General features: G+C 45.1%; 1 protein-coding gene across 33 annotated transcripts in view; it reads left to right on the forward strand.

Moving 5' to 3' along the window:
• ank2b (ankyrin 2b, neuronal) overlaps window positions 1-14,616 on the forward strand; it is a 1,120,520-nt gene that overhangs the window by 1,021,942 nt on the left and 83,962 nt on the right. For all 33 annotated transcript variants that reach the window (XM_085962266.1, XM_085962253.1, XM_085962237.1 and 30 more), the window contains one exon: window positions 5,409-5,430. In XM_085962266.1, the coding sequence (XP_085818392.1) occupies window positions 5,409-5,430 (22 nt within the window). The remainder of the gene's footprint in view (window positions 1-5,408; window positions 5,431-14,616) is intronic.

Here is a 14,616-nt window from a genome sequence, read left to right on the forward strand (position 1 = left end):
GGAGGAGCCGATTGACTCTTATTTTCTCAGTTCAAACTGGTCCGTTTATTAACCCTACATCACCCATTTAACCGTGTGAGGAAATATTCTGCGTAAGTACTTTCTGATTATCAAACGTAGTTAAGCAAAATCTCCGAAATATTCATCCAGCCTCACATCTCTGTTATTCAGCGCTTGACTGTCTGTCCTCCACAGGCAACATTCCTCACTCCCTTGCCCCCCTCCTGGACCAAGCAGTAGAACATCAGGATATCCTATGGGATACTTGATCATCTCAGTGTATACTTATCCTTACGACCTCCAATCTTATTCCCAAACAGTTAGCAATGTATCTCCTCTATGAAAGAGTTTATCAATTCCGCCTGAAATGCTTTTGCTGCGAGTGCATTCTACATATCCACTGTTCTGACGAGTGAAAAAATTATTTTAAACTTTAATCTTCCTTGAGGCTTGATAATTTGGAACCTATGGGCTGGATTTTGCGGGGGGGTCAGCGGGCGCGATCGGTGGCGGGTCAGATGGGAAAGTGTATTTTTTCCCCAGCGGGTCAGTACCCCACTGTGAACCCGCCGCCACGCGCCTTTACCAAATATCAGGTCTGTCAGTGCTGAGCAGACCCGACAGGCAGCGGTGGGGGAGGCAATTAAAATCATTAGTGGCTTGTTTACTGCAACTTATCAATGTTTTTTTCCCAGCTTTTTGGATTTGACAGGTCACCCACCAGTTTCCCGTTGTGCCGAGACATCGGACTGGATTTTCATTGAGGAGGCGGGTAGGAGGCGGGAGTACAACTTTCGGGATTGTAGTCCCGGCTCCATCAAGTTATAGCCAACCCACACGATTTTGACTTGATTGACCTTGTTGAGCCCGCAGGCCAACTAAGGGCCACCCGGCAACAGATGACGTCACAGATTGATATTTCACCTGTCAAGACCTTTTGACAGATGAAGTATCAGTGTTTGACAGCTGTTTGAAGCTGTCAAACACTGACAATCTGTACTCTAAGTTAATTCCTTCCTCTCATGATGATTTAGAGATCTCTCCGGAACAGAAAGCTGAATGCTGCAATTTTTGATAGATCGCGGCCATTCTGTTTTCTGTGCCGGTGAGATGAGGAACTCCCGAGACCTGAAGGAAGGAAGGCTGTAAAGGTAAGTAAAACTTCTTTAAACACACCAAACACACTTACCTCTGCACTCATGTACCCATCACTCACCTGAACACTGGACATCTCGACTCCTCCAAGCCCTTCAGCCCGACGGCCCGCCTTGCTAACTTGGCGTGGTTTGGAGCTGTCGGGAATCCCACACTTCAAGAATGAAAATAGGGATTAGGCTAAAAACTGCCTGTTAACTACCTATTAACAGGCAGTTAATTGGCACTAATCCCCTTCCCACCTCAGGGAGGCGGGTCCCAGTGCGGGTTGGGTACCCGCCTCCTTTGAAACTGGCATGGGGGCGGGATGGGTTCGTGCCCCCCGTTATTAAGATTTTAACCCCCCACACACCTCCAATCCTGCCTCCACAGCTCAATGAAAATCCTGCCCACCATCTGTGAAGCTGAGGCGGAAGTCAGTGGCCATTGAATCAGCTGATGAGTTGACAGCTTCAAATGTCAAGTTAAAGCTCCCAGCTGATTGAGAAATGTTCCCTTAACCACTAACTTCTCTAAACTGCATTTCCACTACAGATTCAGGATGCTGCAAGTCTTTACACAAGTCTCCATTCAGTCTGACCTCATTACCTCTCCTCATTACCTGACCTCATTGCTTCTGCCATCTCTATTTCACCTGCCATCTATTCCATCAGCATGGGTGCCCTTGAAACTCTTTCACCTTGGTCCTCAGAATCCCACCACCATCAGCCCCAACACCAGCAGCATCAGGCACACCAGCAGCACCAACAACAACACCAACCTTCTCCACAATCAACTGATGCTGCACAGGACTGAGGGCATTAGCACCCGACCACATTGCTGCCCAGGAGGGCAAGGATGGCCTTACTTCTGTTGACGCTGTACACTCTGGCTGCCACATGATGCGCCAGGTTGGCACCACCCCACACCAACACCATAAAGCCCAAGCCATTCCTTTCACAATCATGACCATTGTGGGGGAGTACCATTATATCTCACCATTCTCTGTAACTCACTAAACCACTTCCAAAGGTGCACACAAATCTGTCCCAAGAATGCAAAGTTTTGAGAATAAAGGTTTCAATGTTTGACAGCACATTAACAGAAACTTTATATGAATGTTACATAAAACACCCAAGTGCCTACCCTTGTGTGTTGTTAGTTGGTATGATTGTACTAGGATGAGGGTGAGTGTGAGGGGTGGATAGTTAGATGGGGATTTGATAATGTAGATAGAGAGAGAGGGATGGGTGGAGGTGCAAGGTAAGTTAGTGTGAGTAAGGATGTGCAGGAGTAGGGTATTGAAGGCAGAGTAATGGTGATATGATGAGAGGCACAGCAGGATGAGGTTGAGTGTGGCTTTGTAATAACGTTTCGTGATGTACTGAGATCATTGAAAGGTTTGCGCCACTGCACCCAGGTCCTCCTGACGACATCCCTGCTTGTGCCCTCCTCTGCAGTGTGCAACCAGGCTGTGTTAATCTCCTGGGGAGGTCTCTTCCGCCCATGGGAAGGGAAGCAGACCTCCCTGAGTGCTGTGACTCCCTCCGTAAGCATATGAAGCGGTCGTGGGGGAGCCTGGGTGCAGCCCTGCACCTCTGTGCAGTGCTTGCCAGTGTTTGCAGCACTTCAGTGCTGTAGAACACTGACAGCACAAATGTCAAAAGAAATTTGTACATGGTCCCTTTAAGGAAACCGGCTGATGACAGCACCAGACCCACTTCCTCTAATTAGCCAGGAAACGCGCTGGGCGGGCTTAACAAGCCCAATCAACGGAAAGTCATTTCAGAGGCCGGGATGGAGCCAGGAGCGGGGTCAGGACCCGCCATCAACATCACCCACCACGGACCCGCCGATGTTCGTAAAATCCAACCCTATGTTCTCTGGTCTAAATCAAAGAGTCTGCTTACATTTACACTTCCAACATTTTACCAAGACGTGGTTCATGTTTCACCTCAATCTTCTTTTCTCCAATGAAAACATGTTGAGCTTTGTGAGTTTCCCTTCATAAATGATGTGCTAGAATCACTCTTTTCATTGAAACCTCCCAAATGTTCGAATATCCTTTGTAGGTAGGGTTTCCAAAATTGCACACTATTGGGCAAATTCAGCAAGGCTGCACTTCTGGCATAAAGCCTTGCTAAACATGAGCATGGATCCAAGAATCAGGGCTTTAGTGTTGCAGATCTATCTCTGACCCACATTGGTGTCTAGTGAGGCAGTGTGCCATGTGTATGGCCTCACTAAATTATTCCATATGTTGCTTCACCCCCACAACACCACAATCTTGCATTTTTAAAGTGCCCTTCATTTAAAATGTCCCAAGGCACTTTGAATGGGGAGAATTGTACAAGGAATGTGAGAAAATTAGGGAAGATTATAAGGCATGGTCAAAGAACTGTTTTTAACAAAGTTTTTGAAGGTGAAGAGAGAGATAGCGAAGCAGTAAGTTTTAGAAAATTCCAGAAGACAGGGGCATGATAACTGATGGTGGAACGGAGGGAGATGATGTAGAGTTAGGAGAGCAGAGGGTGTATGGTGGGGCTTAGGGTTTTGAAAGTTGCAGCAATAGGAACAAAGCCATGGAGGGATTTGAAAATAAAGATGAGTATTTTAAGGTCAATGTACTGGGATACATGGAGCTAGTGAAGGTTCTCGAGGATGGTGGTGACCAGGACTCTGTAAGAACTAAGCTGCAAGAATAAGCTATAGATTTCTAGATGGTTTGGAACTTGTGTAGGGTGCAACTGGGGATGCAGGCAAATACAGCATTGGAGAAATTGAGCTTCGGAGAAGTAGTAGCCGTAAACCACTAGATGAAGTGCACAAAGTAGCCCAGGAATGATTCTCCATGGGCTACTACAAGGTAAAAAAGATATGGGTGAGGTTTTCAGTGGTGGAAGGGGTAGAGGAGGAGGAGACAAAGGCAAACATTGCATTCAGAATTCCCAAGTGCTTCATTATCCTATTGTCCTCTTAATCCCATTCATTACAAACCAAAGTAAATATAAAATAAGGAGATCACTAGACAGTACCATTGAGATACAAGATAACACAAAATGGAATAATTCCTGGCCTTGTAATAACATTTGCATTTTGTGTATTCTTTTAAGGACAGCTGTTAGTTTACCATCACTTTTGCTGGGACTTTAAAAAAATGTAGTGAATAAGGTACATGTGTTTTTATTCTGTTGTTGCGATGAGATTTTAAAACTGTTATTTTACATGTGCAAATTAAGGTATATTGGCCTAGAAATTGAGTGCCCTTAGCGCCGATTTTGCGGCGCTAGAGGGCCTAGCGCTGCATTTGGCGCCGGCGCCGAAATTGCCTGGGGCCCTTACGCCGTGGTAGACCGGTAGCGCTGCGCCGGCACCGATGACGTCATCGGTGTGCGCAGCGTCCCGGTTGCCATGCCGACGGGCCCCAGCGCCGAAATTCAGTTGCGGCCGCCTCGCCCGTGACAGCCGCAACTAAGACTCTGGCAACAGAGTCTTACGAGTCTTTGCGCCGGCGCATTAAAGGCCCCGCGGCGGCCGGCCGCTTTCCCGCCGGCCGCCTGGCCGCAGCTCCCTCCCCGGACTTCCCCCCCCCCCCCCCGCCCCCCCCCCCCCCCGGAACAGAAGCAAGCCCGGCACTTGTCCGAGGTGCCGGGCTCATTTTTTAAAAGATTTTCGCGGGCCGCGATCGGGTGCAGGCAGCTCCTCCTTAAGGGAAGGAGGAGGCCTGCACTTCCCGAGCCTGCCGCACCGCATCGGGTGCCGCAGCGCCGGAATTGCGGCGCGAAACGGCAGTTAGCGCCGATTTACCGCCGCAAAGACCCTTCAGTAGCGCCGGCAGCCGTTTGGGCGCGGCCCTGCTGAATTTTTGGCGCGCGCAGGGGGACTTAGCGCCGGCACTAACTTCCGGCGCTAAAGCCCTGGCTAAGCCAAAACTCAATTTCTAGGCCAATATCTGGAGCCGAAAATATTCTGTTTCTGGGTCAATGATAATAGCCATGAGCCACATAATGAGGTGGCAAAGTATCTCAAAGATGACTCTCCCTCCACATTTTTAGATCCCTCCCTCTGGGGAAGCATTTGACCTCCATTCAATGCTTTCCCCTTGCAGTGTGGCTGAGATAGGGAACTCGGAGGTATGTGGGATTGCGACCATGAATTCATGTCTTGCCACTCTGTTTCCAGTAAGTCATCCTAGCCACCAAAAATAAACGTATAACCAACTCTACTTAATGTAGCACATCATGTACTCATTTTGTACCTTTATTATTTTACAGGTGACTGGAATACAAGATAAATGTAAGAATACTTTCTATCTGTAAAATAAAAGTATTAAGGTCAGCATGAGAGTATGAAATCTTTAAAATAATTTAACAACTTGTTACTAATGCTTGTAGAGATAACAGTAATTATGTATAACAACTGTTTAATTGATTAAAACACAAGTATTATACTGTGCTTATTAGAGCATTAATCACTAAATAATCAGTGTATCATCTAAGCATCCACTTTCCTTTGACATCCCTTATAGTCCTGCTGTGCCTGTTGCGCTCATTATGAAACTCTCAGTTTTCCATGTTTCTCTTAACTTTCATGCTCTTTGATGAGCAGAGGACATGCCTATTCCATGTCTCACTTGACATTTAGTTCCATTATATTCAAACAAGTGTTCCAACATCAGGATGGCAGCTACTGTGGTGAAGTACAGTTTTGTTTTTTCATATTAAAAACTGAATACAGAAGTGAAACAGCAACAACAATACCCAATACCAACTTATGAAATATTCTATTTTGTGGACATTGCTGGGTTTAGTTTTGTAGCATTTCAGAACACTAAATATATTATTGAGAGGATACAGTTTAACACACTTGATGTGCTGGAGTACTTTTAATCTTTCTTCAAAAACACAATTGCCCCCATTTATTTTGATAGAAGGCTGTTCTGTTAAGTGTATGACAGTAGTAATAATAGTTTAAAGTTAATAGTGCATTCATATGGAGAACCACATCCACCAAAGTGGTTCCACAATGTAGTGAGGCTGCCAATAGTCTGGAAACTGCCCTGGTCACACTGTAGGATACATTTCGGATACCGGCAGCAATGAGGAAATAACTGCCATGTGCAGGATCGCACACATGCAGTTGTTTAAAACTGTGATCATAGTTTCTAGTTGGGAAATGTCTCCAATGTCGGGGAAAGGCTGTCGGTGCCAAAACCACAGTACATTAGCTGAGTGGGAAGCTTAGCCCATCTGTGGCCTGAAAAAATAGTCTCCTGAGCCTTCACCAAGAGTTCATGTCTGCTAGTGCGGTATTGTGCTTCTGGCAGTGTAGGGAAAGGCCATTTCATAAGGTGCCTGTACTGCTAAAGACACTAGTACCACCTCAACAACAACGACAACGCAACTCACATTTATATAGTACCTTTAATATAGGTGCTTCACAGATGCGCTTATCAAACTAAATTTGACACCGAGCCACATAAGGAGATATTAGGACAGGTGACCAAAAGCTTGGTCAAAGAAGTAGGTTTTAAGGAGGAAAGAGAGGTGGAAAAGTTTAGGGAGGGGTCTCAACAGCTTAGGGCCTATGCAGCTGAAGGCATGGCCATCATTGATGGAGCAATGAAAATCGGGGATGTGCAAGAAGCCAGAACTGGAGGAGCGCAGTGATCTCGGAGGGTTGTATGGTTGGAGGAGACTACAGAGATAGGGAGGGCCGAGGCCATGGAGGGATTTGAAAACAAGGATGAGAATTTTAAAATCGAAGCTAACACTAGAGGCAGGGATGCCTTTGGCAATAGCAATGTTGTATAAATATAACATTGGTGTATAGCTTTACCGTGTGTAGACAATGCTCAGACTTAGTGATGAGATCCATTCTCATCTTTGGAAACAATAATCTGTTAACTGTTCTAATTCAACACTTCATGATACACCAACAACTAGCCTCATTGAATGACATTTCTAACCCCTTTAAAGGCCTTAGTATCAGATATAATTTGCATGGAAGCAAAATAATCCTGTACTCAGTTGCTGCTTATAAAGCAGCTCTTATAGTACAGACCGCAACAGCAGATTGAGTTTAAAAGAATTGTTTTTTAAATAAAAATCCTGGCAATGACATGTAAAGTTTGGTAAATTTAAATAATTAATCATTTTGTGGAAAGTAATCCTTTTTTAATAAACTACAACTTGCATTTACATAGCACCTTTCAAGTAGCAAAATGTCACAAGGTGCTTCACAGAGACATAATCAGACAAAAATGGACACCAAGTCAAAGAAGGAGATATGTTAAAAGCTTGGTCAAAGAGGTGGAATTTTCAGGAGAGTTTTAGAGTCATAGAGTCATAGAGTAATACAGCACGGATAGAGGCCCTTCGGCCCATCGTGTCCGCGCCGGCCATCAAGCCCTGTCTAATCTAATCCCATATTCCAGCATTTGGCCCGTAGCCTTGTATGCTATGGCATTTCAAGTGCACATCCAAATGCTTCTTAAATGTTGTGAGGGTTTCTGCCTCCACAACCCTTTCAGGCAGTGAGTTCCAGACTCCAACCACCCTCTGGGTGAAAAAGTTCTTTCTCAAATCCCCTCTAAACCTCCCGCCCTTTACCTTGAATCTATGCCCCCTAGTTATCGACCCCTCTACTAAGGGAAAAAGCTCCTCAGCATCCATCCTATCTATGCCCCTCATAATTTTGTACACCTCAATCATGTCCCCCCTCAGCCTCCTCAGCTCCAAGGAAAACAAACCCAACCTGCCCAGTCTCTCTTCATAGCTGAAGCGCTCCAGCCCTGGTAACATCCTGGTGAACCTCCTCTGCACCCTCTCTAACGCGATCACATCCTTCCTGTAGTGTGGCGACCAGAACTGCACACAATATTCCAGCTGTGGCCTAACCAGTGTTTTATACAGCTCCATCATAACCTCCTTGCTCTTATATTCAATGCCTCGGCTAATGAAGGCAAGTATCCCATATGCCTTTTTTACCACCTTATCCACCTGTTCCGCCGCCTTCAGGGATCTGTGTACTTGCACACCCAGATCCCTCTGACCCTCCGTCTTGCCTAGGGTCTTTCCATTCATTGTGTATTCCTTTGCCTTGTTAGTCCCCCCAAAGTGCATCACCTCGCACTTTTCCGGGTTAAATTCCATTTGCCACTGTTCCGCCCATCTGACCAACCCATCTATATCGTCCTGCAGACTGAGGCTACCCTCCTCGCTATTTACCACCCTACCAATTTTTGTATCATCCGCGAACTTACTGATCATACCCTTTACATTCATATCCAAGTCATTAATGTAGACCACAAACAGCAAGGGACCCAGCACCGATCCCTGTGGTACCCCACTGGCCACAGGCTTCCAGTCACAAAAACAACCTTCGACCATCACCCTCTGCCTTCTGCCACTAAGCCAGTTTTGTATCCAATGTGCCAAGGCACCCTGGATTCCATGGGCTCTTACCTTCTTGACCAGTCTCCTGTGCGGGACTTTATCGAAGGCCTTACTGAAATCCATGTATACCACATCCACTGCGTTACCCTCATCCACACACCTAGTCACCCCCTCAAAAAATTCAATCAAATTAGTCAGACATGATCTTCCCTTGACAAAGCCATGTTGACTATCCCTGATTAATCCTTGCCTCTCCAAGTGGAGACACATTTTGTCCCTCAGGATTTTTTCCAATAATTTTCCTACCACTGATGTTAGGCTCACTGGCCTGTAGTTCCCCGGTTTTTCCCTACTACCCTTCTTGAATAATGGTACTACATTAGCGGTTCTCCAGTCCTCTGGCACATCCCCTGTGGCCAGAGAGGTCCTGAATATATGTGTTAGAGCCCCCGCAATCTCCTCCTTTGCCTCACACAGCAGCCTGGGATACATTTCATCCGGGCCTGGGGATTTATCCATTTTTAGGCCAGCTAAAACCGCCAATACCTCCCCCCGCTCGATGTTAATATGTTCGAGCATATCACAGTCCCCCCGCCCTATTTCTATGTCTACATCGTCCTTCTCCATAGTGAAAACAGACGCAAAATATTCATTCAGAACCCCTCCTACATCTTCCGGCTCCACACACAGATTGCCACTTTTGTCCCTAATGGGCCCTATTTTTTCCCTAGTTATCCTCTTACCCTTAATATACTTATAAAACATCTTCGGATTTTCCTTTATTTTGCTTGCCAGTGTTATTTCATGGCCCCTCCTTGATCTCCTAATTTCTTTTTTAAGTATCCCCCTGCACTTTTTGTACTCCTCTAGGGCTTCCTCCGTCTTTAGCCTTTTGTATCTACCAAAAGCCCTCCTTTTTTTCCTAATCCATTCCCGTATATCCCCTGACATCCAAGGTTCCCTGTGGTTTTTGGAACCACCCTTGACCTTTACGGGAACATGTTGCCATTGTATGATCTCAATCTCCCTTCTGAAAGCCTCCCATTGCTCCGATGCGGATTTTCCTACAAGTAGCTGATCCCAGTCCATTTTGGCCAGATCCTGCCTTATCCTATTAAAATCGGCCTTCCCCCAATTTAGAACCTTTATTTCCGGCCCATCCCTGTCCTTTTCCATGGCCACCTTAAATCTTACCATATTATGGTCACTATCACCAAAGTGCTCACCTACTAGCACTTTTTCCACTTGGCCGGCCACATTCCCTAGAATTAGGTCCAGTACCGCCCCCTCTCTTGTAGGACTTTCTACATGCTGGCTCAAAAAGCTCTCCTGGATGCACTTTAAGAATTCTACACCCTCTGAGCCTTTCACACTCTGACTATCCCAGTTAATATTGGGGAAGTTGAAATCCCCCATTATTATTACCCTATTATTTGCACATTTCTCTGAGATTTGCCTACATATCTGTTCCTCTATCTCCCCCTGACTGTTTGGAGGCCTATAGTACACTCCCAGCAAAGTGCTTGCCCCCTTTTTGTTTTTAAGCTCCACCCATATGGCCTCATTGGAGGACCCTGCTAATATATCATCCCTCCTTACTGCAGTAATTGACTCCTTAATTAATATTGCGACACCCCCTCCTCTTATACCTCCCCCTCTGTCTCGCCTGAAGATTCTGTACCCCGGAATATTGAGCTGCCAGTCTTGCCCTTCCCTCAACCATGTCTCCGTGATAGCAACAATATCATACTCCCATGTGTTTATCAACACCTTCAGTTCATCCACCTTATTCGCAAGACTCCTTGCATTAAAATAGATGCCATCCAGCCTTGCCCTTATATATTTGCCCTGTCTACCAAGCTGACTTGTTTTTTTCTCTATAATTGGTTTGGTGGGCAAGGGGAAGAGGGAGAGCAGCAGTGGCAGCTGAACAGATAGATTTGATCTCAGTAGATTAAAGGAAAAAAGTGAGGTGTAGAAGCATAGAGGATTAGGGAAGGAATTCCAGAGCGCAGAGCCTAGAAGCCATGGCTGCCAATGGTGGGCCGAAGGAAGGGGGGATGCACAAGAGGCCAGAGTCAGAGGAATGCAGTTCTGAGGCAGTGGGGGGGAGGGGAGTGGGTGGAAGCCATTTACAATTGCAACTAGCATAGGGGCCAGGGAATGAAGTTGGGTGGTCAGCAGTTTAGTCAAAATGGAATCAAGGGAGCAGGAAGTGGCTCTCGTGAACAAGATGAGCTTCAAGGTGGCATAAGGAGAGATTGGAGAGAAACTAGAGCAAGATGTGGCTCTGGGCTAGGGCAGAAGGTAACCTGGGGGGAGGTTTGGTTTGGTGGGCAAGGGGAAGAGGGAGAGCAGCAGTGGCAGCTGAACAGATAGATTTGATCTCAGTAGCAAAGAAATTTATGAGTTCCTATAACTTGTTGGAGGTGAAGCATTTAAGGAGATGTTTCATAGTGGAGTAAAGAAGCCGGGGTTCATCTTTGCCCTCCAGGATGATCCTGGAGTAGTGAGCAGTTTTGGCAGAGGATAGTGAGCACCAGTGTCATCCAGCAGATCTGGTGATGGATGGCTAAACCAGTTGTGAACTAAGTACACTCGTCTGTGCCCCATGGATTTGAGAGAGTTAAGATGGGAGCCGTACCAGGGGAAACTATCAGGATGGGAGAGAGTAAAGGTTTTACTGTGGACAAGGGCATCAAAGGGGATGGAGAGGGAATGGTTGACCAGATCAATAGCTGCAGAAGTATTGTGAATAATGGAAGGCCAATGGATAGGCAGTTAAGAGTTAGAGAGCGCAGTTGCAAGTGACTTGGGGAAGAGTTTATTCTAGTGGTAGATGCAGAATGAAGTGGGGATGGAGGGGGGATAGGAACATTTGGGTGTTGAGGGATACAAGGAAGTGGTCCGTGATCACCGTGTCTGTGAATATGTTAGGAGAGTTTATTGGAGGGAGAAATTTAGGAAGGATAGGAGGACAGAGAAATTGGAGGAGAGAGAGCAAAGTAAATTGAGATGGAGATGGAAATTATTGAGGATGAGGATTTGCTCAGTGCAGAAGCTGAGGGAGGAAAGATGGGAGGATATCTCATTAAGAAACCCAAAGTGAGGCTTGGGGGCCGATAGAGAGCGAGGATTTTAAAGGAGAGGCAAAAGGGGTGGAACAAGGTGAAGTGCTTGAGTAAGTAAAGAGAAAGTACCAGAGGCGTAGGGGAGAGATCTAGGTGTGATTTGGTGATGAGGGTCACACTGCCACCATGGTGGTTAAGGTGTATCAGGTAGTGGAAAGTATAGCCAGGTGGGGAGGCTTCAGTAAAGGGGCAAGGTGTCACCACCCGTGAGCCAAGTTTCTGTCACAATAACTAATGTAATTCAAAGTGATGACTACCGTGGCTTGCAATGTGTTCTCTATTCGATTAAACTAAATATACAAATTTCACAATGGGTATAAAAGTTAATCCACTTACTTTGATAATTAAAACTTGCACTTACTCATTTATTACCTCATGAGGCATCCGAAGAGCTCTAGACTTGAAATGGGAATCAAAAGCCATTCTCTTCCATAATTTCATTTATCTACTTGTTTGAATAGAACTCCCACTCAGTCACTTTTTGGGTTGAGTTCATGGCTGCTGCACTGAGCAGTACAAGAGAATGTGGGAATCCAGATATCAACCAAAGTAACGGTACAGAAGAGCGTGGGGGAAAATGGGATGAGGCAACCATAGGTGAAGCTGGGGGGGCACCACAACCATAGCCAGTGAGTCAGGAGAGCGAGGAATGGGGTAAAATATCCACCAAGTCAGCCAAAGCAAGAGCCCTAGGGGCAAAGGTGACAGGGTAGGCATCAACAGATGTAACCTAAGTATGGACACAATTATCATTGAAAACCCCATTGGGAATATTGACATAGGACTCTTGAATGGAAAGATGACAGGACATGCCGATTTTAATAATATATAAATATAAACAGAGTTTTCTACAAACAGAAAAAAGAAAGACTTGCATTTATATAGCGCCTTTCATGACCACCAGACGTCCCAAAGCCAATTAAGTACTTTTTGAAGTGTAGTCACTTGTAATGTAGGAAACAGGAATGTTGCACTAAACTATCTCGATACTGTTAGTGTATAAAGTAGAATTTTTCAAAAGATTTTTTTGTTCTATAGTGTATACCACAGATAGATGTATACAAATTGCATCAGGTTAGATACACAGTTCAGTGGAGTGTGCTATATTGCATGGTGGGTATTTTTTTTTTGTGTGGTCTAACACTGAGGGAAAGAAATACACTGCCCATAAAATGAAAAGTAATGTAAGATCTTGTCACCTGCAGCTCACTTTTTTTGAACATAGAAGGATAAAGTTATTAGCATTAATAAACTATTAGAGTGCCTTATTCCACAAAACATAAGAATATAAGAACATAAGAAGTAGGAGCAGGAGTAGGCCATACGGCCCCTCGGGCCTGCTCCGCCATTCAATAGGATCATGGCTGATCCGAATCTAGACTCACATCCACTTCCCTGCCCTCTCCCCGTAACCCCTAATTCCCTTATCTGCTAGGAAACTGTCTATCTCCATTTGAAATTTATTTAATGTTGCAGCTTCCACAGCTTTCTGGGGTAGCAAATTCCATAGATTTACTACCCTCTGAGTGAAGAAGTTTCTCCTCATCTCAGTTTTGAAAGGGCAGCCCCTTATTCTTAGATTATGCCCCCTAGTTCTAGTCTCACCCATCAGTGGAAACATCCTCCCCGCATCCACCCGATCAAGCCCCCTCACAATCTTATATGTTTCGATAAGATCGCCTCTCATTCTTCTGAACTCCAATGAGTAGAGTCCCAACCTACTCAACCTTTCCTCATACATCAACCCCCTCATCTCCGGAATCAACCGAGTGAACCTTCTCTGAACCGCCTCGAGAGCAAGTATATCTTTTCTTAAATATGGAAACCAAAACTGCACACAGTATTCCAGGTGTGGCCTCACCAATACCCTGTATAACTGCAGCAAGACTTCCCTGTTTTTATACTCCATCCCCCTTGCAATAAAAGCCAAGATTCCATTGGCCTTCCTGATCACCTGCTGCAGCTGCATACTAACTTTTTGTGTTTCATGCACCAGGACCCCCAGATCCCTTTGTACTGTAGCACTTTGCAGTTTCTCTCCATTTAGATAATAACTTGCTCTTTGATTTTTTCTGCCAAAGTGCATAACCTCACACTTTTCAACATTATATTGCATCTGCCAAATCTCTGCCCACTCACTTAGCCTGTCTATGTCCTTTTGCAGGTTTTTTATGTCATCCTCACTCATTGCTTTCCCTCCCATCTTTGTATCGTCAGCAAACTTGGATATGTTGCACTCGGTCCCTTCCTCCAAATCGTTAATATAGATTGTAAAGAGTTGGGGTCCCAGCACTGACCCCTGCGGAACACCACTAGTTACGAGAACGAACCATTTATCCCAACTCTTTGTTTTCTGTTAGATAGCCAATCTTCCACCCATGCCAGTATATTACCCCCAATCCCGTGATTTCTTATCTTGATCAGTAATCTTTTGTGTGGAACCTTGTCAAATGCCTTTTGGAAGTCCAAATACACACATCCCTTTATCCACCCTGTATGTTACATCCTCAAAGAATTCGAGCAAATTTGTCAAACATGACTTCCCCTTAATAAAACCATGCTGACTCTGTCCTATTAAATTATGTTTATCCAAATGCTCTGTTACTGTTTCCTTAATAATGGACTCCAACATTTTGCCAACCACAGATGTTAGGCTAACTGGTCTATAGTTTCCAGCTTTTTGTCTACTTCCCTTCTTAAATAAGGGTGTTACATTAGCAGTTTTCCAATCTGTCGGGACCTTTGCTGAGTCCAGGGAGTTCTGGAAAATAATCACCAATGCAACATAATATACACAAAATAAAATTATTCACAAATCATATTTCAACTTTTAAACTAATCAATCTTTAAAATTTTCTTTCCCTTGCTGTTTTTTTTTCAAGTTTCAACAAAAATGCATTTCGAGGAAATATCTGTCCTGCTTTTAAATATCCCGCATCAATAACCACTGTACT

Source organism: Somniosus microcephalus, chromosome 2, assembly GCF_052327205.1.
Source record: "Somniosus microcephalus isolate GS21.2 chromosome 2, FLI_Smic_1.0, whole genome shotgun sequence".
Lineage (NCBI taxonomy): Eukaryota > Metazoa > Chordata > Chondrichthyes > Squaliformes > Somniosidae > Somniosus > Somniosus microcephalus.